The sequence below is a fragment of the Porites lutea genome, chromosome 3 (genome assembly GCF_958299795.1).
Source record: "Porites lutea chromosome 3, jaPorLute2.1, whole genome shotgun sequence".
Taxonomy (NCBI): Eukaryota; Metazoa; Cnidaria; class Anthozoa; order Scleractinia; family Poritidae; genus Porites; species Porites lutea.
Genome location: NC_133203.1, coordinates 39,177,972 through 39,204,353, shown reverse-complemented (window position 1 = coordinate 39,204,353; position 26,382 = coordinate 39,177,972). Strand labels below are relative to the sequence as shown.

The 26,382-nt window shown below is 39.3% G+C and overlaps 1 protein-coding gene across 1 annotated transcript in view; it reads right to left on the bottom strand.

Moving 5' to 3' along the window:
- Window positions 1-26,382, bottom strand: part of LOC140929984 (uncharacterized) — a 36,270-nt gene that overhangs the window by 3,931 nt on the left and 5,957 nt on the right. The window contains exons 2-4 of the mRNA XM_073379655.1: window positions 22,692-24,042; window positions 14,150-14,156; window positions 10,202-11,882 (exon numbers count right to left, since the gene is read on the bottom strand). Coding sequence (XP_073235756.1) covers window positions 10,202-11,882; window positions 14,150-14,156; window positions 22,692-24,042 — 3,039 coding nt within the window. The remainder of the gene's footprint in view (window positions 1-10,201; window positions 11,883-14,149; window positions 14,157-22,691; window positions 24,043-26,382) is intronic.

The following is a 26,382-nucleotide window of genomic DNA, read 5'->3' as shown; positions in this document are numbered from 1 at the left end:
TATGTACTTTTTAAAATTTCATTTTTCCCTCATTTCTTTCAAAGCCTTAAATTTTCCCTGACAATAAAGTGAGATTCCCTGACCTTCAAGAATTTTTTCCCTGACCTGTGGCAACCATATCTATCATCAAAACTATGGGAGATTTCTTTAAAGTGGGTTAGTACAGGCTCAATATTACATGTACCAGCCGCTGTTGGGAGGACCGTGAAAGGAGCATAAATCAAGCCAAGATTTAGTTAAGACGTAGTGTAACTGTAACTGTCAAAAATTAAGCCCAGCAGCACAAAGCGTCGAAATGTTTTGATCAATAATATTCGCTAGTTTAGACATAAGAGGGACACTGGGCCGAGTTAACTTATTGCAAAGACCTCTGACTGGGACTAATACTAGAGACAGGGAAAAAAAGGCCAATAGCTGACCACCACATCCCAGTAACAGTCCCAAAACAAATGCTGGATGCATTTTGCCCCCAGTACTCTTCTCGTTTGTACAGGGGCAAATGACAGATTGAAACAAGTAATGAAGAAGCCTAGCATAAAGTGTACACAAACCAAAATGAATAAAATGCTTCCCACTAGAGGTTATAAATTGTAAGTCTAACGTTGGGAGCACCATAATATTGATAGGCCAATAAATTACTAATAATAATTGCGGGATAAAGGAATACAAGGGAGTCCTATAATCACAAGTTCTTTGGGATTTGGGTCTTTATTGACCAGTTTACATTCATAGAAAAATAATTTGAAACTGTTAACACTCCATGCAATGTGCATAACTAGCATAATTTGAATGTTGCAATAAGAGTGTTATGTTTGAAATTAAGTTATGACGACACTCGAGGGCATACCCCTTAAAAATCATTAATTTTGCCAAAATTATATCCTGATTGTAATGACTAAAAAGCAACAGGACACCCAAAAAACCACAGGAGACCACAAGATTAGAGTGCTTCTTGCCTGAGCTGAGGGTGCCACTTTAATTTTGGAGGCAGTCCCATACATGTAGTTTTCTACTACCATGGTCTGCAGTTCTGTAGTCACCAAACATATTACATGTATGTACTACTGGACTATGTACTACAAGAGGCTACTGAGGGTCATGAGGAGAGTCTTGCTGAGTTGGCCCAGACAAGGACGCAGAGTTAAAGCTGAAAAAGTCATTTATCTAAACTTTTTTTGTGTACAGATGACATGGCTCTTTTAAGTGATCAGTTTCAACAAGTGCAAGCACTGAAAATGTTGAAGAAGTTTCGGCAAAGGTTGGTCTTTTGCCAAATGCAAAGAAGACAAAATGCATGTTCTTTTACCATCATGTTGATGCTGGGTTCAAAACACAAGAAAGCAAAGCAATTGAACCTGCTGAGAACTTCAAGTATCTGGGTTCAGGGATCAGTGACTCAGAACAAGACTTCAAGGCCAGAAAGGCTTCAGCTTGGATAGCTTGCAACAAAATGAACAAAAGTGTGGAAATCAAAGCTCCCACAAGGAACAAAGATGAGACTGTTTAGAGCAACTGTGGAGTCTGTCTTGCTCTATGGAAGTGAAACGTCGACTGTGATCAAGAAGTTGGAGAAACGTGTCAATGGATGCTACACCAGAATACTGCAAACGGCCCCTAACGTGCACTGGCAACTGTGCATATGAACAACCAGGAGCTATAGGCTGGAGTAATAATGAAACAATTTGTGCAAGAAGATTTAATACGATTGGCTGGCCACTGTGCTTGTTACAATGAAGAGAATGCTTCAAAAGTGCTGCTTTGGGATTCCCAACAAGGACACCCAAATCGAGGTAGACTACGAACTACATACATTGTAAGCTTAAAGCTTACATTGATGCCATTAAAGTTGACAATGGACTGGGCAATACCAATAATAATAACAATAATAATGATAATAATAATCATAACAATTATAAGAATAATTTAGAATTATGTATCCTTAAAATTATAAAATATTTTAAAGTGCTTTACAATGAAGACTGCAAAACAGTGTGTTTTTTCTCAAAATTGGTTTAGTGTGGCATTAGAGTAGTGCAAGAGCCTCACATGAGCAAAGCGAACAGGCTGAGGCGAGAGAAGAAAAATGAACTCTCCATTTTCCATACAACGAGTTCGTTCTGACCAGGGTGTTTAAAAATGTTGTCGAGGTGTGGAAAATCTATTCAAAACTCCACCCTCTTTGTAAATTTGATACACCCAGTGACCGATTACACAAGAGTACAGCGCATGTTATTGTTTGCACTTGGATTCGAATCTTGTGGTGAACGCTGTATCCAGTAATTCCAAAGCAGTCTCATGCATTGTTTCCATGGGCAATGTAGTGCTTTTGGAAGATCAAAAATGAGTGGAAGTGGCAGTATGTCAACAAAGCCTGTTCCTGCTCCTCAAAGAGGGAGAAAGCCCAGCCAAGCGCTTCAGAAAATAAATATTATTGCAGAATGTTCGGCCGTTGTTTCAAAACACAGTTCGATAATTTTAAGAGTAGACTGATAAGCTCTGAAAATGTTGCCCCTACTAGAAAAAGGTAAAATGTTAACAAGGTTGGCTGACCTTCTGATAAACAAACTTTTTGTTGTCCTCCACGAAAGAGAATCTTTCTCCACAAGAGTTTTCTTACCTTCCGGAACAAAGGACCGTTAGAAACTGCGCTGCGATGCTTTTGCAAATTAGAGAAAAACTGAACACGCCAACGGACAGCAAATTCATCACCGTAGGAAACATCGCGAATGACTTGTTGGAAACATAACTTGACAACTTGTTAACAGCTTGCATCAAAATTTAGCCAATGGAAATTGCCTGTGGCTGGGAAAAATGGGGAATTCGAACAAATATAATGAATGCAAATTGGACAGTCAGTATTTTTAGCATCTCTCCCCAGTCTCATTCTCCATTTTCAGCCTCACTCCAGACCTTTTGTTTGACTGTTCGTGTGTACTTGAATACGCAAAAATACAGACTGTTCTGCAGTCTGTTTACAATGTAAGATTTAAAAAGTTAGAAATATAAAAATTTATGTGAAACATACGAGGTTAAGATGGATTGTATGCTAGTTTAAAAAGCAAGTCTTAAACTTTGACTTAAAAACAGTCAGAGACAGAGTTGGACTTTTCGTATTTCACGAGGTAGGTTGTTCCAGAGAAAAGGTCCTGAGTGTGCGAAGGTGCGATCACCAAATGTCTTTTGGTTAGTTCTAGGAACAGCAAGAAGTTTATGGTCATTTGAGCACACGGAATGAGTTGGGTAAGTCTTCATGTGTAAAGAGTCCTTGACATAGTCGGGTCCTTAATGACGCGGAGCTTTGTAAACCAGAAGCAAGAGTTTAAACTGGATGTGATAAATCAGAAGGGGGGGGCGTAAGGGTTTGCGGTGATGCTGTTTTGCTCGATTTTTGGTGCGGTTTTGCGGTGATTCTTGTTTTAACTTGCGGTATTGCGGTTTTACAAAACCAAGCGGCTTGCAGTATTTAGAAATTTTGGGGTAATTTCATTGCGGTTTGCGGTTTTCTTATGTTATTCTGTGCGGTATTTTAACGTATTGCGGTATTCGTACCCCCCTTACGCCCCCCTCATCACAGGAAGACAGTGTAGGTCGAGCAAGGTTTATGGTCGAATTTCGATACTCCAACAGTTAATCTAGCGGCAGCATTCAGATATAGTCGGTCAGGTAGTGTGGAAAGATTTTGTTACGACGGCTCGGGATGATTCCCAGCCTAAGTAAGTAAGTAATTAGTATATCGACAAGAAAATTGTTTACTTGGCACCCATTAGTACATTGAACTGGACAAATACCACAGAAATAATCGATCAGATAGTGTGGAAAGATTTTTCTAGGGTGGCCCGAGATGACTCCCAGCGTAAGTAAGCAAGTAATTAAGTATATGGACAAGAAAATTGTTTACTGAGAACCCATTTTCAAAACCAGAAGCATAAAACAAAACGCATTAAAAAGCTTGGTTTACGTTAGCATGCAGGAACAAACGATATGAAAATCGGAATGATTTTGGGATGTATGTAGAATGCACTTAAATTTATCTTTCACTTTACCTTTTTGTCAATCAAAGCACGATCCAGAGCCAGTCAAACAGCGAACATAAAGCTACAGCACTCCAATGAATTGCGGACATTTTGATTTTTTAAACGCGCGCTCTGAGGGATCTGGAGCCAATGTTTGTCCCCAGGCTCCTCTGTTTGGAGTGGTGGTTTGTTGAAATGGCTATTCTAGCTCTTGAGCAGGTCTCAATGGGGTGGTGGCTTTTACGGTTGTCGGCTAAAATTTTGGCTCTTTTAAGGCTATCTGTTAATTTTTTTCAGTTACGGTTAAAAATTAATTTCTTTTGTTTCAAATAGTTAAATATTAATTAGCCTGTATTAACTTGTATTAACCTGTATTTCTTGGATCTTTAAAGCAAAATAAAGTTCTTCGGATCATCTCGGGATGAAATAAGCAATTCTTTTGAAAAATTTTAACATTTGATGGATCATACTTTTTATAAAGTATTTCACTTCTAATATTATTTTACACATAGAAATGTCAATAGTCAATTTGAAAATAATCAACTAATCTTTGTGAAAAAACAAATTAAAGAAGACACGCGAACGCCCAACTCAAGGAGCTTCAAGGCCGAGGCTAGCCTGCGTAGCAGGCGCTTGGAAGTAGTGGGCGAAGAGAGAACGGGCGCACGCGAGGGAGACACGCGAGGGGTGAGGGAGCCGAAGATAGAACCCGAGGATAAAATCCAGACATAACTAATCGATAATCAATGACATCAGTTTGTATTCAATGAGTAATCGATGACTAATCAGTCGATTAGTCATTGATTATTGGCGATGATCAATGAGTAATCGATGAGTAATCGAAGCCCCAAAATTTTGTGGCCTATCGATTACTCATCGATGACATCGATTACTCATTGATGTAATTGATTGCTCATCGATGACCCATCGATTACTCATCGACTATTATACTGCGCACGAAAGACACTTTTCTTGCTTTCTTGTACCATTTTTTTCGTTTGTGATTCTTTTATCTGTGTTAGACGCATTTTTCCTTGCATCTGAAGATCCTGTTGACGATGTCGAGACGCAAAGTGCTAATCACAAATACAGATGATTTTCAATTGTGCAATATTTCACTTTACCCAACTCTTTATTTAATAACAAAACAACTGAACAGTAATCAACCAGTATGGAAATGAAACTAACAAGTACGCTGACAAGAATCGAGTACGTGCAGCTGTACGTGGTTATCGATTTTTTTTTGGTGGGTGTTTGTCAGCAAAGTAAAACTGCTGCGGCTTAGGGAAACATCCGTCATAAGCAGTTACATTTCCAGCTTGAGTATTGAATATTTGTACAAGTTCCGATTTTTTGGCCTTTGAGCTAAACGCGATTCCTTTATCTTTTAGGAGTTGTTTAAGAACCACCATTGACCACTCCAGAAAATACCCTAACATACCATAATGCTCTTTGTTTCTCACCCCAAAATTTTGCATAAGCATTGTCTTCAGTTTCTCTTGGGAGTTAAAATGGCCCCAAGAGAAGCTGAAAACAATGCTTATGCAAAACTTTGGGGCGACAAACAAAGAGCATTATGGTATGACAATATTATGGTATTTTCTGGAGTGATCAATTGTCATATTTTCTGCAGGTCCCTGTTTCATACGTTCTATGTTTCATTCTCTTCTTTCTCTTGGGCTTCCTTCAATTTCTTTTGTTGCATCTCCAGTCTCTGCCGGTGGCCCTGGATTTCTGAGTAATAAACCTGGAAACATCTGTTTACATTTAATTTTGTTATTCTTTGCCAAATACGTTTGCAGCTACGAGATGATATCGATGAGTAATGGATGAAATCAATGACTAAACAATGCAATCAATGACTAATCGATGCAATCGATGACTAACCGATGACCAAAAATTTTGTGGCCTATCGATTAGTCATCGATTACTCATTGATCATCGGCAATAATCAATGACTAATCAACTGATTACCTATCGATTTACTTATTGATTACTCATTGATTTCATTGATGTCATTGATGTCATCGATTAGTTATGTCTGGTAAAATGTACAACGCTTTTTAGCGGCACGCTTTGTTTGTGTAAGGTCAGTCGTTTTCTGTCAAAACTTTTAACAGATCACGCAACGGCTGCTAGGTACTTGGAGAGGGGGCGGTAAACGATTTTCGGGGGCCTTCCGTGCAGGCGCTCCCTCGATCTCCCCTCGCTTGTCTCCTTCTCGCGCCCGTTTTTTCTTGTGTCCACTACTTCCAAGCGCCTGCTACGCAGGCTAGGCCGAGACGCGTTATTCATTTATAACACAAATGGCCGTTTTTACGTTAGAGACAGACTATTCGTCTGAGACGGGTTATCCATTTAATGATTCGCGCCAGCTAGGTAATAAGTCTTAATTTGAAAATGGATTAGTTTTAATTTTGAATGAACAATCCGCCTGACTTTATCCATCAATTTGACGGACAGTTTGAAGATGGATTATCCATTTCAGAGAGCCTGTGTACAGCAGCCCCTCCCCTCAGAAAATATCGGAGAAGGACCCGAGAAGGGGTGTCTGTGGGGGAGCGGGTGACTTTACACAGGCCAGTCTCAGACGGATAAGTTATTTCTAGCACTAGTGTGAAAACGGCCGATAACAAAAATCCCCGTGTCCAGTGTTTTTAATGATAGCGAAAGACTGTACAGAAAGACTGTACAGAACGACTGTCTGCCGTTGACTTGTCCGTAGGCCTCATTATGCATCTATCAATGTAAAGCCGGCGGGGAGGAGGCAGGGCATGGGGTGGGGATTTGACATTTTTCAAAAATTTGCAGTCAAATTCCCTGCCCACGGGCAAATCATTCCAGTCAAATGCAACTAAATTTCCCACCCCGGGCCGCACATTGCTATCAAATATCCCAAGGCTGGACCCAAGAAAGACACAATAAAAATATCTCCAAATAAACCTCAGCAATCTTTATTTATATTACGTTGCTGCATCACCAAAGATACATGTTCCTGTTACGGTTGCAACGAGACGTTTTAACCATAATCCTTGTTACACTGCGTAGAATGCAGAAACTTTAGGAGAAAGTCCACATTTTGTAAGTTTAAATATACCGTTCTTAGTAAAGGGTGATTGTAGCTAATGAGCCATGCACTGATCATACACTGATCAATAATTGTACTTGCAAAAATCCACTTGGTTGCTCTTTACCGATTGATCAAAAGCACACTAAAAAATCTAAATTTGAAGACAAAACAGTGAAATCCACCCAGCTTTCGCTTGTTCTCGTTGGCCTTCATGATTTTCCAGACCGTACAGCGCATGCGTAAAGCCTGGAAGTGGAAAACATATGTTCCGTGTCAGTCTTTTTCGTCCGAGTCGGCAGTCAAATATCTCCACGTCGGGCGTAGAAAGATTCAAATATCCCCTCCCCTGGGAGAACAAGATCAGTTAAATGCCCTACCCCAGGGCCAACAAAGACAATCAAATCCCCACCCCATGCCCTGCCTCCCCCCCCCCCCCCCCCGGCATAACGTTGATAGGTGCATTATTCCGCGCGGCTAATGCGTTTCGGGTCACGTAGTCCAAGCGAGTTCGCCACCGAAATGCCTTGATCGAGATGGCTTGGGAAGACGCCAAATATTAATCTCCAGTAAGAAGCCACACTTTCGCTATGGAACAAATTACATGTAGTTCCCCGAGAGAGCGGAGGAAATGGAGGCTAAGTCTAGGTCACCACCTAAAGGCGCTTGGCGTAACGTGCGTACGGAGTCACAGTACCCAGCTGCAGGAAATAAAAAACGCATTCCGTGAGTGTAGCACCTTCCTTAAAATTAACAAATCTAGGGAACAATTTCCTTTACGGTTAACTCTTTTTGCCGTATTTACGGCTAAGGGTTAAAATTTTTCAATTTTTACGGCTATCGACCAAATTTTTGGTCGTTTTACGCCTATCGGTTAACCCCATTGAGACCCTCTCTTGATGGTGACAAAATTACGTAGGCATTGTCAAAGTGTTGTGGACCTACAAGCAGACGCAGGAAATTTGTCAATAGAGAGTAGCTTCACGTATACGGGGAAGGGCAGAGTAACAGCAAACGTCAGAATCAAGTTAAGAATTTCTCAAAATAGAAAATGCTCAAAAATCGCTTATTCCGCTCGAAATTCTGCCGGCAGTTTGCGCTTGAAAGCTTTGGAATTTGCCGCTTTCGTGATTCGTGTATGAGAGAATACAAATATAAGTACTTTAAAAATAACTGTCACGGAGGCGGTTTGCACGTGAAGATGTTGTTGATTCTGCCGGCAGAATGCTCACCTCAAAAATCGCGTATTCTGTTCGAAATTCTGCTGGGCAGAATGTGCCAAGCCTATGGGTGTTTTTATTGGTGTTTCTAAAACACGATCAACGTTGTTACTCACGTGGCAAAAATCTTAGCAACCGTCGCTACGCCGCCATATTCGTGGACCAAAAGAGTAAAAAAACGAGATGGCGTGCTTCATGTTGATTGATAGTCGGTCGTGGAGGCAAAAGCACTCGAGATAAAGGTCTTATTTTTTTCTCGAGTACCGTCAGTGGACAAGAAGCCGAAGAATTATGGAAAGAAATGCGACCTCTGTGATTTCGGCTATCAGTCGGGATGGAAACCGGTCGGTTCATCTACAAGTCGATTTGCGTAGGCCCTACTCAAGGCAACTGAAAATGAAACTGAATTTTATGAAAAGGAAGAGTTGCAAGAGAACTCAATTTATAGTTTCAAACCAATAGAAGATATTTCCCGGGTGGAAATTTCCCAAGTATATCCCGCTTGGCGGGCGGTCCGGCAAATGAACCAAACCTGAACATGACAGCAGGTAACACACTGCTCATGCTCATTGCTTCCAATCTCAAAATAAAAATGGCGGTTCCGGGATAAAAGTCTCCTTGGCAAAGCTAGCCAGCCCGGCTCATATGATTAGGCCCTTACTGTGAGTTGTGTTGGGGTGTCAGTAAAACGCGGGGTCTATCTTTTTGCTTAAAAGAATGCTGTTTTAGTGGTAGGGTAAGGGGAACCCGAACCCTATCCAATACCCTAACACTGTGGTTAGAAATATGGTAAAGAAATGGACAATTTGATTTTCGGTTATTATCTGTAGAAAACGAAGCGCTTGTGACATGCAGTTTCACCTCATGGCAGTTTCAATCTTTTTGAAAACGTGTGTGAAAGATCATGGAGATAGTTCCAGCAGATTGCTAGGTAGGAGGATTTGATTAGTATGTATCGAGGCACTGTTGTTGGCAGTATTGTAAACATTCCGGTCTACTTTAACAAATTAGCGAATAATTCTTAGACCGCGAGATAGATTTTTTTTAAAAAAAAAATGAGATTTTCGAGATTAAGCGTCGTTTTAGGAGACCATTGAGTCTCAAGATTATTGACATATTGTAAGGCAATAAAATCCAGGGGAGGGTACTCCCTACACTAATACACTTCAAAGAAAACCATTTCACACGTACTGGTAGATAATTAAGACGCAAGTGCCAGAAAACTGCATCAATATTATCATAAACAAACATGTTTCACAAAATAAATGTTTCCTATACACTTTCTTAGTGTAGACATGTTTCAGTGCTAGTAAGAGTGCAGCTTAACAAAAAACCTGTTCAAATTTGGACATGGTCGTAACAATAACGAACACACTAATACCCGAAAATGGGCAAAAATCAACTACTGTAACAGTAACTGTAAGTCATATCATAGGGTGCAAAGAAAGTCGGTTTATAGCTTACCATTCAGGCACGCTGTAGCTAGCATGTGCCAGCCCAAAAAGTCAACTAGCATGAGAGAAAGCTTTGACGAGCAGGATTGATTATGTTATTCTGTAATTTGAATTCCTAAAAAAAACATCATTTATCTGTTGGGCAAGTTGAGAACAGAATTCGTTAGCCCGATAGCAAAATCCACTAGCCCCAGGCTATCGGACACGACTTTTTTTGCACGCTTATATCACAATGTTTATATGCCTTCAACCTCGTGACCTCCCTGCTAGCAGAGGTCTCTCACGACGAGGCAAAAATGAGTCGTGAGAGACCTCTGCTAGCAGGGAACCTCGTGACAAGAAAATGGAGATGTACACTAGAGTAGAACTAACGTGACTTTGGATAAAATTAGTTTCTGATCATCATAACTCGTCAACTTTAGTAAATCAAACACATATTTTAAGAACTATATCCTTTACGTAAGTCTTTCATATGGCTTTCATAATGTTGAAGAAGAAGAGTTTCACTGTTCATCTCCTCTTGGCAAATCCAACAGCTGTGTTTCTCGATGGTGGCCAATCCAAATCGCAAATATTTCTTTCCCTTAGTGTGAACTCTTTCATGTTCCCTAAGGTTTCTTGATATACTAAAACACTTCCCACATTGTTTACATTCATAAGGCTTTTCTCCAGTGTGAACTCTTCCATGAATCCTTAGGCTTCCTGCGTGACTAAAACACTTGCCGCACTGTTTACATTCATATGGCTTCTCACCAGTGTGAACTCTTTTATGAGTCTGTAGGTCTCCTGATTGGGTAAAACACTTTCCACAATGTTTACACTGGTATGGCTTTTCCCCCGTGTGGGTTCTTTCATGAATTTTTAGTTTGTCTGTCGTTTTAAAACATTTACCACAATGTTTACACTGGTATGGCTTTTCCCCCGTGTGGGTTCTTTCATGAATTTTTAGTTTGTCTGTCGTTTTAAAACATTTACCACAATGTTTACATTCATAAGGTCTATCTTCAGTGTGGACTTTTCCATGTTTATTTAGGTTTCCTCTATGTTTAAAACACTTTCCACAATGATTACATTCATATGGTTTCTCCCCAGAGTGGATTCTCTCGTGGCATTTTAAATTTTCTTTAGTGGTAAACCGCTTACCACACTGTTTACATTCATAAGGTTTTTCTTTAGTGTGGATTCTTTCATGAGTTCTAAGGGTTCCTGCTCCAGAACAACACCGGCCACACAGCTTACATTTATATGGTCCTTCTCCGGCTTCAACTCTTTTATGTGCCTTCAGGCTTGCTGCTGTTTTAAACCATTTCCCACACTTTGTACACTGATAAGTCTTTTCACGGGTGTGGATGCTTTGATGATGTGCCTTGAGGTGTTGTGATCTGCGAAAACACTTGCCACACTGTTTACATTCAAAGGGTTTTTCTCCACTGTGAACTCTTTCATGTTTCCACAGACTTCCTGAGTCACTAAAACACTTGCCACATTGTTTACACTCATAGGGCTTTGCACCTGAATGAACTCTTTCATGTGACCTTAGGTGTTCTGCTCGGCTAAAACGCTTACCACACTGTTTACATTCAAAACGCTTTTCACCAGTGTGGACACGTTCATGTTTCCTTAGATTTCCTGCTTCGCTGAAGAACTTGCCACAATACTTACATTTATAAGGTTTTTCCTGAGTGTGAACTCTTTCATGTGACCTTAGGTGTTCTGCTCGGCTAAAACGCTTACCACACTGTTTACATTCAAAACGCTTTTCACCAGTGTGGACACCTTCATGTTTCCTTAGATTTCCTGCTTCGCTGAAGAACTTTCCACAATGCTTACATTTATAAGGCTTTTCCTGAGTGTGAACTCTTTCATGTGTCCTTAGGTTTCCTGCTTGGCTAAAACACTTGCCACACTGTTTACATTCATAGGGCTTTTTCCCAGTGTGAACTCTTTCATGTATCCTTAGGCTTCCTGGTACACTAAAACACTTGCCACACTGTTCACATCTATAAGGCTTTTTCCCAGTGTTTACTCTCTTATGTCTCCTTGAGCTTACTGTTACATCTTTGATTAACTCCCTTGTATCTCCTTCTTCATCTGTTATGTTTTCCATGTTGCTTCCAGCTGTAAACTTCTATGAATCCTTTTTCTTTGTGTTACCTTTTGGATAAAAAAGAGAAAAAGTACGTCTTTAAGCCAGACTTGTTTAATTTTATTACACCATGACAAAGAAGGTTTAAAGGGACTTCATGCCCGTTATTTTACTGAGAAGATTTGAACTTATTTATTGGTTTCTTATATTATCAAAGAAGCCCGTGAAAATTTTATGAATTTCTGCACAGAGTTGTGAGTATAAGGTATCACGCCATTTAATAGAGTGTTGTGACTTGATAATCGCTTTTCAGCAATTTAACAACATTCATACTAGCCACCTACCTCTTCCATTCCCCAGTACCCCTCCCAATAAGGTCAATAGGAGAGGAGCCCACCCCCAGACTTCCTTCTGTCTCCACCACTGTTAGAGCCTGCATGGACAGTGCAGAAAGGTGAGGGGGATGGAGAGAAGAGCATGGAAGGGAAAAGGGAAGGGAGTGCCTGCTATAAGAGCTGGTGTTTTTTGTATTCTGCCCACCAATTTCCTAGCTAACTCTCCAACCCTGCTCCCTTTCTCCCAATACCCTACCCCTTATGTCGCCTGCTATGCAGGCTACCATTACTGATACCAATAATAGTTACCATATTTTTTTGATTAAACACTTCACGAGTTCATTAATTTTTTAGCATTTCTATTGCTTCAGAGTGTATTTGAGGGTGGCAATTAATTCAAAGTCGAATTTCAATGAGTTGATGAAAACAATTGTGATAAATAAAGCTCTTGCTTTCTTTAAAAATGTCAAATTTTGTAAATATAAAGTTGCAGTGAAACAGAAAGATGTTTTTAGTTTTAACGCCAGTCTTCCTGTTTGGGTCATATAGATATAGATAAACAGCCCTTGGACGCAAATGTATGACTCATACTTAGATATTGTTTCAGAGATCAAGGACCTTGGCTTACTTGTGAGTCATAACCTCTCCTGGGATTCCAATGTCAATCGCATGGTTTCCAAACAAAACAGAATGTTGGGTTTAATCTCGCGTACATGGAAAGGTCTATTTGATGTACAGTGAAACCCTGCCATACGGCCACCTTGTTAATACGGTCACCTCGTTATTACGGCTACTTTTTTTTGGCCGCCTGACAAAACCTGCAATAAATTTTCTTGTAGAAAAAAACTAGTTAATACAGCCAAATCTTTAATATGGCCAAATTTTTTTGGCCCGTTGGTGACCGCATTGACAGAGTACTATTTTACCTACATTAAAGACTTTTAATGAGATCCTAGCTGGAGTACAGCTCGATTGTTTGGTCACCTCACTCCAAGAGAAACATTGACTTAATTAAACGTGTGCAGAGTAGAGCCACAAAGTTTATCTCCTAATCTGACAGTTTATTACGAATGTGTTTAAAGGAGCTTAATCTTGTGTCTCTTGAGCAGAGGCGCTTTAAAGCTGATGCTACTTTTTTGTTTAAAGTTTTAAATGGTTATTTTAATGTAGATTTTAGTAGTTTTCTAAATTTTTATTGTCCGGACGATCATTACACCTTTTGGAGTTTTGACTGCTTGAAACTAAGGAAAAACTTTTCCAGGACTACCAGTTTAAAAAACTCATACTTTAACAGAATTGTGAATAGCTGGAACTGTCTACCATGTGCAGTTCACTTTAGTTACGATTTACACTCATTCAGGTGTGGTGTTGTGGTGTTTTTGGGCCGGCCTGGTGATCTTAAGTTTGTCGATGGAACTGCCGGGTCAAGCTGATTTATCACACTGCACTTGATTGGTCTACATTATTTTTTAATTGTATGTAGGACATAAATATTAATTTAGTATTTTCAAGTAAATAGTATCCCAGTGTTACACCTTGTATAGGATCTCTGGCTCTTTTGCGCAACTCCAGTGACTCTTTTTATGTTAGACTGTTATTGCCATTATTATTATTACCATTATTATTTTTTATCAGTATTATTAGTTGCCATGAATTGCAATAAATTACAAGATGCTTGATTTATCTGTTTGGTTGCAGCATTTCCTAAGGCAATGTGTTAACTGGTAATTTTGTTGCCATATGTGGCGTTTGATTTAGTAAGCACTGTGTTTGCATGGTAGGATGTGACCGAGATAAAGGTTTTTCTGTACTAAGAACACGATAAAACTTCAAAAGTCTTTAAAAGCTGCTTTTAGCACCTTTTCTGAGAATGTTTTGGATTTGATCATATAATACATGTTAAAAGTGCCTATGCTGTATTATCTGGGGTCATGTAGCAGCTGCTCGGAAGAGAGGTCACCAACGGTGCCTAACCCTGACCCTGAACAATATTGAAACAATAATATTGAAAGAATGACATGTCATTGTTTTCTGCGACCAATCAGGAGAGACTGTACAAGAAGCTCCTACACAACTGTATTATTTAGAGATCACCGTTTATTGACGGATGAATAAAGAAATGTCCAAGAAATCATTTCCTTTAAGTACTTGTGATTTGTATTAGGCATTCTGAGTCACCATCTCCTTTTCCAAGAAATCCCTATGCATTTTTATTATCGTGTTTACCTCTGCTAAACCATTATGTTGTTGAGATGTACTATCATTAAGTGCAACTGATATATGTGTCTATACAGTGGTCTTTTACTTCCTTTTTTTTGGCATAAAAAGAAGAAGAAACCTTTTTCTGGTCAATTTGTCATGTGGTGGATATCTCACTTTATCACAATCTCTATTTTTCTTGATTAACTAAGCCTATAAACAGACGTTGTTTTCTTTTTCTTTTTGAAATCAACGAGCATGTGAGCGAACTGCAGAGCACGAGAATTGCACTAGCACCCAGTACATCCCCTGACATTGTTCTCTTTTTCCTTTTCTCGCACAGCGAGCGTGGAGCAAGAGAAGCGTGCTAATTTTCAATAAATCCCCCATGGTTTTTATTGTCATACCCAGGTTTGATAATCTCTAAAGAGAAAATAGAGGGTCTGTGACAGGCTATGATTAACTCTAACGTTTGTCCAACCAGTATTAAACAGTCAATGGGCAGTACTACATGGTTATCTGGTCATTTCACAAGGGTGACTGTCTAATACAAGTTAAACTGTAAAGACTTCTAATCCTACAAAATGAAGAATGACATTCAAGGCCTGGATAATCAAATTCTTAAAAATCTCATGACTTTCCAGGCTTTCCATTACCTGTACGCACCATGAGAGGGAAAATAATAAATACGTACTTTTAAAATTTCACTTTTCCCTGATTTCAAAGCCTTAATTTTTTCCTGACAATAAAGTGAAATTCCCTGACCTTGAAGAATTTTTTCTCCGACCTGTGGCAACGATACCTGTCATCAAAACGTTGTGAGATTTCTTTAAATTGGGATTTAGTATAGGCTCAGTTACCAGCTGCTTTTGGGAGGACCGAGAGAGGAGCGTAAATCAAGCCAAGATTTAGTAAAGACATGTGTTACTGTAACTGTCACAAAACAAGCCCAGCAGCAGAAAGTATCAAAATGTTGTGATCAATTCACTAGTTTAGACATGAGACGGAAACTGGGCCGAGTTAACTTATTGCAAAGACCTCTGGGACTGTGATTAGAGACAGCTGACCACCACATCCCCAGTAACAATCCCAATAACAATAGGACAATAGGACATGACGTCATTTTACTACAACTACCAGAATCCTTGAGTTTGTTGTTTTCTTGTGCAAATTAAGGCTATTGTTCTTTAATCCTCAGCGGGATTGGCAAATTTAAATAACAAAGCAAAACTGAAATGAATTCTGGTAGTTGTAGTCAAATATCGTCATCGTGTCCTTTTGCGGGAAGCATTTTGCCTCCAGTTCTCTTCTCATTTGTACAGTGGCAAATGACAGATTGAAACAAGTAATGAACAAGCCCAGAATACTGTGTACACAAACCAAAATGAATAAAATGCTTCCCACTCGAGGTACATTGGGAGCACTATAATATTGATAAGCCAGTTACTAATAATTGTGGGATAATACACCTGCCAACTTTTTCTGACATATAAGCGTGAGATTTTTATCCTGGGAGTGCTGGGATTTTTGAAGACGACACGATCATTTCCGAAGATTCCCGAAGAATTGCGAAGTCTTCTGAAGATGTCCAAAGTCTTCCGAAGACGTCCAAAGTCTGCCGAGGGTGAAGTTATCGAGACAACACTTATCCACAAAATCAGAGATCATGAAGAAGGTATCGTCATTTATTCATTATACACATGGCTTTCGTTCCTTACATGGGTCTGAGATAACATATTTTTGGAAACTGTGTCAAGCAAGACAGCAACAACTCACATTTTTCAAGCAGGCGTGAGAAATTGGCCCGTAAGCATGAGCTGGTGTGAGATCGAAGTTTTCAACTCGCAGGCGTGAGACTCACGCCTAAGGCGTGAGAGTTGGCAGGTATAGGATAAAGGAATACAAGGGAGTCCTACAATCACAAGTTCTTTGGGATTTGGGTCTTTATCGACCAGTTTACATTCATAAAAGAATAATTTGAAACTGTATATACTCCATGCCATGGCTTAACTAGCATAATTTGAATGTTGCAATAAAAGCATTATGTTTTGAATTAAGTTATGATGACATCCCCACAGCATACTCCTTAAAAATCATTTTGCCAAAATTATATCCCGATTGTAATGACTAAAAAGCAACGGGACAGCCAAAAAAACACAGGAGACCCCAACATTAAAGTGCTTCTTGCCTGAGCTGAAGGTTCCACTCTAACTTTGGAGGCAGTCCCATACATGTAATTTTCTACCAAAATGGTCTGCAGTTCCGTATTTACCAAACATATTACATGTAATGTACTACTGGACTATGTACTACAAGAGGCTATTGAGGGTCATGAGGAGAGTCTTGCTGAAATGGCCTAGACAAAGATGCAGAGTTAAAGCTGAAAAAGTCATTGATCTAAACTTTACACGTGTACAGATGACATGACACTTTTAAGTGATCAGTTTCAACAAGTGCAAGCACTGAAAATGATGAAGAAGTTTTGGCCAAGGTTGGTCTTTTACCAAATGCAAAGAAGACAAAATGCATGTTCTTTTACCATCATGTTGATGCTGGGCTCAAAACACAAGACAACAAAGCAATTGAACCCGCTGAGACCTTCAAGTATCTGGGTTCATGGATCAGTGACTGAGAACAAGACTTCAAGGCCAGAAAGGCTTCAGCTTGGATAGCTTGCAACAAAATGAACAAAAGTGCGGAAATCAAAGCTGCCGCAAGCAACAAAGATGAGAGTTCTTGAAGAAATTCATCAGGCTAGTGAAGTTATTAAGTCAATTTAAACGTTCTTAAAACATAGCCAGTCTTAACGTCTTAATGATGCTGACAGTTTTGATGACTGTAAGCCATCTTTATCAAAACTTGAAAAACATTAGAAGTGTCAGAAGCCTAAAAATAGGCTTCTGAATGTGCGAGGGGGCGTCTACAGAGTGACTTTGCGCGTTTATCGCAACAATTAACACCTTCAAGTCAAAACTGAAGCAATATGACAGAAAAACTTAGGAGTCAAAGGGTTAAGTACTATATCGACAAGAAAGTTAGTACGTTGAACTGGACAAATTCCAAAGACATAATCGATCAGATAGTGTGGAAACATTTTGCTAGGGCGGCCCGAGATGATTTTCAGCGTAAGTAAGTAAGTAATTAAGTATATGGACAAGAAAATTGTTTACTGAACACCCATTTTCAAAACCAGAAGCATAAAACAAAAGTATATGGACAAGAAAATTGTTTACTGAGCACCCATTTTCAAAACCAGAAGCATAAAACAAAACGCATTAAAAAGCTTGGTTTACGTTGGCATGCAGGAACAAACGATTTGAAAATTGGAATCATTTTGGGATGTATGTACAATGCACTTAAATTAATCTTTCACCTTACCTTTTTGTCAATCAAACCACGATCCAGCGCCAGTCAAACAGCGAACATAAAGCTACAGTACTCCAAAGAATTGCGGACATTTTGACTTTTTAAACGCGCGGTCTGAGGGATCTGGAGCCAATGTTTGTCCCCAGGCTCCTCTCTTTGGAGTGGTGAAAACATTGTCAAAGTGTTGTGGATAGGCTTTGGTAGATTGTGCTAGCATAATTTTAAGCATAATTCACCAAAACGAGCATTATTTTAAGCTTTTATTTCAGTTTAGCACTGCTAGCATAATCCGAGCTTTTATGCGTTGAAAACAAAAAACCCCTCATAGCTCTAGAATAATTCAGTTTGTATTTTATGTCTGTATTGTTTTTGGGAAATATGAGGTTTGTGCTAAGGCCCATGGTCAAATATGGTCCGGCAGGCGGCAGAGGTCACCCTGTGCATATCTGAGAGACTGCCTAATTATCTTGCCGCCGCCCAGGACGTCATCATGCCCTGCGAAGAAGATAAAGTGAAGTGGTGGAGGCAACAATCTGATAACCTACCCCATTGGCCTTCTGCAGTTATGAAGGTTCTGCTGGTGCAGTCCTCGTCTGCAGCCGCTGAACGAGTATTCTCTATTCTTAACTCATCTTCACAAGAGCATGCTCTCGTGGACTATTTACAGGCTTGTGTAATGCTTCAGTACAATAACCTATAACACAGAGATTAACAACATGCATAGTTGTCTTTATACTGAACTGAGGGCTTTGCCTAAATGGCGTCTAAAACAAGTATGCGGGCTTTAAGTTTCTGACCCGGATTCAGAACCCAGAAACGGTTGATGTTGGTATCATTTGTTAAACATTTGGCTTTTCGAGGTGCGCACATGCGTATTTGCGATGCTAAAGACTGTAAGACTGGAAGGTGGACTATATGAATGTTCATTAAAGTCAAAATTGATAGAGTTAAGCTACTGATGATCTTTATTTTCCTTAAAATCGGTGTAAAATCTAAGTAGCATAATTTCGGTGACAGAGAGCATAATTTTCAGAAAGTAGCATAATTTTGGCATAATTTCTAAAAAATATGAGCACTGCTAAAAGCATAATATGCGTTTTTTTCGAGCACAATCTACCAAAGCCTAGTTGTGGACTTACAAGCCGCAGGAAATTTGTCAATAGAGAGTAGCTTCATATATGGCGAAGAGCAGAGTAACTGCAAACGTCGGAATTAAGTTAAGAATTTCTCAAAATAAAAAATCAGCAGCCAAACACAGCTCAAAACAAACCTTATGGATAAAAAAAATTACGTGAAACTACTAATTAATATCAGGGGCACACAACGTCAATTTTCGGAAAATATCTGTTCGGAAGACGATTTGAGATCTAGAATTTTCGGAACATTTTTTGTAAAATTTCTTGCTTGCCTGCCTCTCCTAGGATTTTGGAACATCTTACACATGGTATAATTGCCCATTTTTAACGGATTTTTACCCTGAAAAGGCCACCTGGAACTTTCGGGGGCCTTTTTTCAGGCTGAAATTTTCGAAAAGGATTCCTATAATTTTTGGATCACCAGACTTTCAGCTAGGAAATCCGAACAGATGAAAAATTTTTAGGGGATAAAAATATGCCTGTGTCTACCGTTTAAATACTAAAATACGTTTAACAATGCTATGTTTACGTGGTTTTAAACCATATTCTCGTTAGGTGCCCCTGTAATGTGTAGAAAACAAATAACGAACAGTCAACGACAGGTAAGAGGAAACCTGGTCACGTGGTGTAAATCATTTAACCTCTAATGACCAAAGCCTTTGAAAAAGTCAAAATGCCGAGACAAATGAAGAGAAGACATCAGAAACTTGTACTTTTTAAAGCTGACGGTACGCATAATTTAGGATAGTGCTTTTTATTGTCTGTACAATATCCGGCATATTAGGAAGTATTTGTCCCATGAATCTACTGAAAGGCTTAGCCATGCGTTCATTGCTACTAGGTTGGACTATTGTAATAGTTTATCACATGGTGTTCCGGAGTATCAAATTTGGAAACTTCAAAGGGTCATGAATGCAAACGCAAGGTTAGTTTACTGTGCACCTAAGTATTGTCATTTGAGATCTTCACTGGTGACCAGTTAAGGCTCGTATAAATTTTAGGATTCTTCTTATTACATTTAAGGCTTCAAGGTTCAGCTTTGAGCTATCTTAAAAAAGTCGTTTCAATCGTGCCTGCTTCAAGCCAAGGTTCCTTAAGACAGAGTGAGATCTGGGTACGAGATTACGTTCCGCGCTGACACGTCAGTTGTCATAATCTAACGATTTAGTGCGTCCCCTGTTTTTGATAGCCTCCCACGCAGGCGTTTTTAGGGGAGCTCCTATTTCGTCACTCCCCACACAAATGCGCACTATTTGTAGCCGAGAGATTTTCACGAAAAAATGCCGGCAACAGTAGAATTTCGACTCAGATGCCAAAGAGGCATGGCACTATAACCACGTGACGTTTACTCCGATCGCCAAAGATTTTATGCTATATTGTAGATTGATCTATATGTTATCCATGCCATATGTTAGACTTAACGATCAAAGCAAAGGTGGGGATACCGGAGAGCTTCAAAGCAGGATGGTGTAGTGTATTGATTACCATAGTAACGATTGTGTACTATTACCAACATCAGTGAAACTACATGTACTAAGTGATATTAAAGTAATACAGCACGAATGTAAAAGTACTGATACTAAGTGAAAGTAGATTATGATTTGTACTATAAAGATAGTGGTTCAGTTAATAAAGGACATTATGTAGAAAGTAATGAAAGTGTGAGTATCTCCTTGTCTCATGACTGCACCACAGATGGTACCCTCACAAAATAACTATGTCGAGTCGGCGATGTTACAAGAGACGATTCGCAACGACGATTTTTAGTGCAACACGGCGCTGCAATATTGGAACGATGTTGTAACTATTCGAAACAATGTTGCAACGCTGTGTTGCGCTAAAAATAGTCGTTGCGAATGGGTTTTTGAGTTTTGGTCTAGTGGGCGTTGGGAGAGTTCATTTGACATGACAGCCTGTCAAGATCTAGTCCAATCACAGTTTGAATGAAAAATTCAACCAATCAATGAGTTTGTTTGATTCATTTGCACTCGTGCTCACCGCTTGTTTTTGTTTCTCTCCCAACATGTTAGAGATGTAAAAAAGGAGGATTATAAAATAAATACACCCCTTTGTGGCTTGCTTGTATATCAGACGATAATGCCCTTATTAGCCTGCGCAGCTGGTGGTATTATGTGATTAAAGTTTTGGCGGCGGAGCCGCGATCCTAAAAAGGAGTAGGGACGAGGCGATTGAAATACCGACTGGTACAGCGGCTCCGCCGCCAAATCTCACTCGACTAGTACACAATACCGCCAGCTACGCAGACTATGCCCTGATTTACAGTTTAACCAGAGCGCACTACATCACTTGCACGTAAGATAACCCTGAAGGTATCCAGCAACCTCACATTCAGTTGCTGTGAAAAGAGAACAAAATCCAGGGGCACTGACGCAACGACTGTTTTCTGTGACATATCTGTTCGGAGAAGCAAAAATTGCCTACAATTTTCTATAGCCGGCTTGAGGAAGGCTAAAAATTTCTGGATGACCGTTCCATTCATGTTCAATCTACGAAGATTTATCGAATAAATTCCCTACGATTTTCTGAATTTTAATTTTTCCCATTTCACTCCCCAGGTTAAGCTATTTTTTGTTGAGAAAGGAAACCTAAAAATTTGGGAATCGAAAATACGATGCAGAGAGGAGTCAGAAAAATTCTTACTTTTGTAGAACTATAAAATGCGGCTAAAATTTTCCGGAAAATAATACTGAAGCCTTTGTAATTTCGAAAAGACTAAAGTTGCCCTAGGACAACCGAACAGACATAAATTTTTTTAGCGCCACTTAGAATACACAGTACTCTGCATTGCCTAAAAAGTGTTTTCAATGCATTTGGGAGGAAACCGTCGTTGGGTGCCACTGAAAGTTGAACTAAAGTGATCGCTTCTAGATCTCAAAGTTTTCTGGGTAAATACAAGCAGACCTATCTCGCTGAAACGAGTTCTTCCAAGGCTTCACTCAAATCGCAAAGTTCTCCTGAAGTTCTCTTCAACCGCGCTTCCCTTTTAATTGCCAAAAACCCTTCTATTCTTAATTTCGCGTTTTTGCTTTTAATTGAGCTATATGGGATATACAGGACTTGTTGCTATGCAAAGCCATAAAAATCTACAACATAGCAAGTGACAAAAAAATAGCGCAAGTTACCGTAAAATTTTGAAAATAAGCCCCTCCATGTATAAGCCCCTCCAAACTCGTAACGCAAAAAGCTCTCCGTTAAATCGCCCCTCCAATTATAAGCCTCCCCGGGGGCTTGTACTTGGAAATTGCCTCAAGTACAAAGTAAAACAAAGCAAAAAGGGTAAATTTCCTTTCAACTATAAGGCTAGCTCAATCGATTTTGAAACGCAAATTTCCCTCCGTAGATAAGCTCCTCCGAATATAAGCCCCTCAAAAAGGGCCTTTGAAAAATATAAGCCCCGGGGCTTATTATCGCAATTTTCCGGTATAAAACCACACAAGAAACGTGTCTGGGATAGCCAAGTAATGTCAACATTGCCATCTCAAGCAATAATGTTTACGAGGAATGTGTTTCATGTAAACTTTTTTACTTCCAGATAATAAGAGATAAAAAAAGCTGAAGTCAAACTCAAAAATTCTTCACATTTATATGAACTAGATGTTATGCAAGTGACAAGACTCGAAATTAGAAGAAACTGGCAACGGTAAAATACGGTTAATATCATAATTAAATGTTTTTCCTTCTATTAACTTCATGTCAACAACAAAATACAGAATTGATGAACCTTTGCTTTGAAATCCCATTTATGAAAAAATTACCTAACTTAGCAAACCAAAAATGTAAGCTACATTTAAGACATATCTTCTTCATATACACGTTTCATATGGTTTTCATAATGTTGAAGAAGAATAGTCTCACTACTCATCTCCTCTTGACAAATCCAACAGCTGTGTTTCTTCGTAGTGGTTGACTGTTGCGTTCCTTTACTACTGCTAGCAACTCCTTTGCTTCCTATGGAATTGTTGAAGGAGGTTTTATGATGAACATTGGACTCATGAGATCTAAACCTCTGCTTTTCTTTTTCTGCAGTTTTCTGGCATCCTGAAGGTTTGAATGGATTTTTGTTCCTTTGCAGTGATGAAGGAGGCTTTCCCTTAGTGTGGACCCTTTCGTGTGCTCTCAGGTTCCCTACTTGGTTAAAACATCTGCCACACTGTTTACACTGATAAGGCTTTTCCCCAGTGTGGATTCTTTCATGCGTTCTGAGGTCCCCTTTTGCACCGAAACCCTTCCCACACTGTTTACATTTAAAGGACTTTAGTCCGGTGTGCACTGCTTTATGTCTCGTTAGGTTGCCTAATTCACTAAAACACTTGCCACAGTGTTTACATTCATAAGGCTTTTCTCCAGTGTGAACTTTGTCATGTCTACTTAAATATGATGGTGTCATGAAGCACTTACCGCAGATTTTACACTGATAAGGCTTTTTCCCAGTGTGGATCATTTCATGTCTCCTTAGGTGTCCGTTACTTCTAAACCACTTGCCACACTGTTTGCATTCATAACGCTTTTCCCCAGTGTGAACTATGTTATGAGCCTTTAAGGTGTCTCCTGAGCTAAAACACTTACCACACAGCTTACAAACGTAAGGCTTCTCTCCAGAGTGGATTCTCTCATGTCTGGTAAGATTTTCCTTGGCGCTAAAACACGTGCCACACAACTTACATGCAAACGGCTTTTCCCCAGTGTGGACTCTTCCATGTTTTATTAACGCATATGAACTGTTAAAACTCCTGTCACACTGTTTACATTTATAGGCTCCTACTGGCCTTGGCTTGTCCGTATGTACAATTTTATGGCTCCTTAGCATCCATGCTAGTCTAAAGCACTTGCCACATTCTTTACATTCATAAGGCTTTAGTCCACTATGGATTGTTTCATGTTTTCTAAAGTTTTCTACTAACCCAAAACACTTTCCACACTGTTTACATTCATTACGCTTTTCTCCGGTGTGAATTATTTCATGAGCGCTTAGGCTTCTTGATTGGCTAAAACACTTTCCACACTGTTTACATTCATAAGGCTTTTCCCCAGTGTGAACTCTTTCATGAATCTTTAGGTTTCCTGGTTGGCTAAAACACTTGCCACACACTTTACACTTGTAAGACTTTACCCTGGAGTGGACTCCTTCATGAATTTTTAGATTTCCTGTTGATTTGAAAAAAAAAAAACTTTTTTAAGCCAAGGGCCAGTTAGTTTCACGTAAATGATGACAAACAAGGGACTTGCTGGATACTCAGTAGCCTGCAAATGCAGCCATCTCTCATCATCCTCAATGCTGGAGTCATTCTGCAGGAGATGTCTGCATTTACGATCCAAAAATTTCATACCTATACTATGAATCTGTCTAGAATCTAGTCACAAGCTCTGACTGGTTGACATAGCATGATTATTCTCTTTTAATAAAATCCAGCTAGTGGTCTATTATCAATGCTGCATTCTGATTTGTTGAGCTACTACTAGGCTATATGTTATAGCCCACTAGTGGCGAAAAGCACAGGATTTTTGGCGGATTAAAGTCTAGATTTAACTAGTTAAAAATATTAATTTTTTTATTCTCGATATTTTTTACCAACTAGTTGGATTTCACTAAACAATAGCTAATTATCAATTATTCCTCTCGCCTCCATGGCCTCTGAGTCAATAGCCCATTTGGCCTTCGGCCTCATGGGCTATTGAACTCAGAGCCCATTCAGGCTCAAGGATTAATTGATAATTAGCTATTGTATATGGATAACAGGGTAGTTTTTGGTGTTGCGGTCAGGTGCAATCACCAAGTGATGTACTAGAAAAGATTGAAAAGACATTGAACAATACCCAAACCGCTCTGGTGGCAGGGTGGGAAAAGGAAGGAGAGCTTGCAACCGCGTCTCTGGAATTTGAATTCTGCATCCAATTCCTCTATGGCTCCCCATCGACTGTCAGATTTCACCAATCATCACGACACTAAAACAAGCGTGAATGTAAACAAACATTAAAAAGCACACGCCAAGGGTAATGACATCATTAAGTGTCATGTCCACCAATCGGCATTTCGCTTCGACTTTTAGATGCACATATTTAAATTCCAGAGAGGTAGTTGCCAGCACTCCTTCTTTTCCTGCCCTGCCACCAGAGTGCCCTGGTAGAGAACTTGCTCGCAGGCTAACTAAAATAGTTACTGCAACACAAAGAAACACCTGATAACAGACAAAAGACAAAAATAATGTCAAAAGATAATGTTAAAACATGTCAACATGATGGTCATTAATTTACCAAAAAACACCCATAAGTCTTGGAATATATTTTTCTTCGATATGATGAATATGCGAATTTGGTATATTTGAACTACTGGAGGAGAAATACACTGTATGCAGGATCATCACATTTAAAGTAATACACAGCTTAACCAGTTGCAAAAAGCAATCCAACTAGGAGCTGGTCATTAAACTAAATTATTTTAATGATCAGCCAGACTACCAGATTAATTTTGTAAACATTGATCCAAGGTATACTTTGGGGTTGGCCACAGGTGGATGCACCCTCAGTTAAAGGAAACCGGGGCAAGTCTGTTGTCATGTGTACAACTAATTGCAACGAATTTTTGCTTTAATAAGTAGTTTCACTCCTTTCATCCTCACTATTATTTTTTCAGTGATGCTTGTCCATGAAAAAGCACAGCAAACTGTATGTACAGAAAGAAATATGACCTTCACATAAAAAAATGACGCATACTTCTTTCCAAGTGCGTGCTAGCTATCACCAATGGTTCTGTTTGTGAGTTGTTCTTGGCCCATAAAGAGCACAGCTTCCTTACTATTGCCCCAAAGAAGAATTAACTAAATCAATCTAGGGTGTTTTTTGATATGTTATACTGATGTCTGTATCATCTTTGCAACCTTTCAGAGCTATATCATCTTTAGTTTTCAACAAATCACTTTCAAACTTGGCTATTTTATTTATTTTAAGACGCTCTTTCAAAAAACAGATTTTCACTTTCACTGGTCCCAATCAAAAGTTGTCTGAAAAAATCCATGGAAGGGTTTATTTGACTTGCACTCAATTTTCTTGCAGCCCTTCTTCCAAAGCTACAGCACTTAACATCTACTTATCTTGCAAGCTAGGCTAATATTTCAGAGGTTATGGTATCATGCTCCCTTGATTATATACTCAAATTCCACTGTTTCCTATCCCAGTTAGATTTCTGCACAGTTCCATGTGTGTGCTGTAGCTAATATTTTTTTTATCTACGTTCATTTTTGCTTTTATAAAAAAAAAGATCGTCACCCTAATCCTAACCTACTTTGAATGGTTAATCACTTCCTTACTTTAATATTTTGAATGATACAGTAAAACCTCGAGGTTCTTTTTCATATATTTTACTATAATTTCAACAACCCTACCCCCCTCCCCCAGCAAATTGACCCAGCCCCCAATAGAGTACTAAAGTGTGACATCATAAAAATGAAATTTCTGAAATTATGGGATTTGTCAGGATATTCTGAAAAA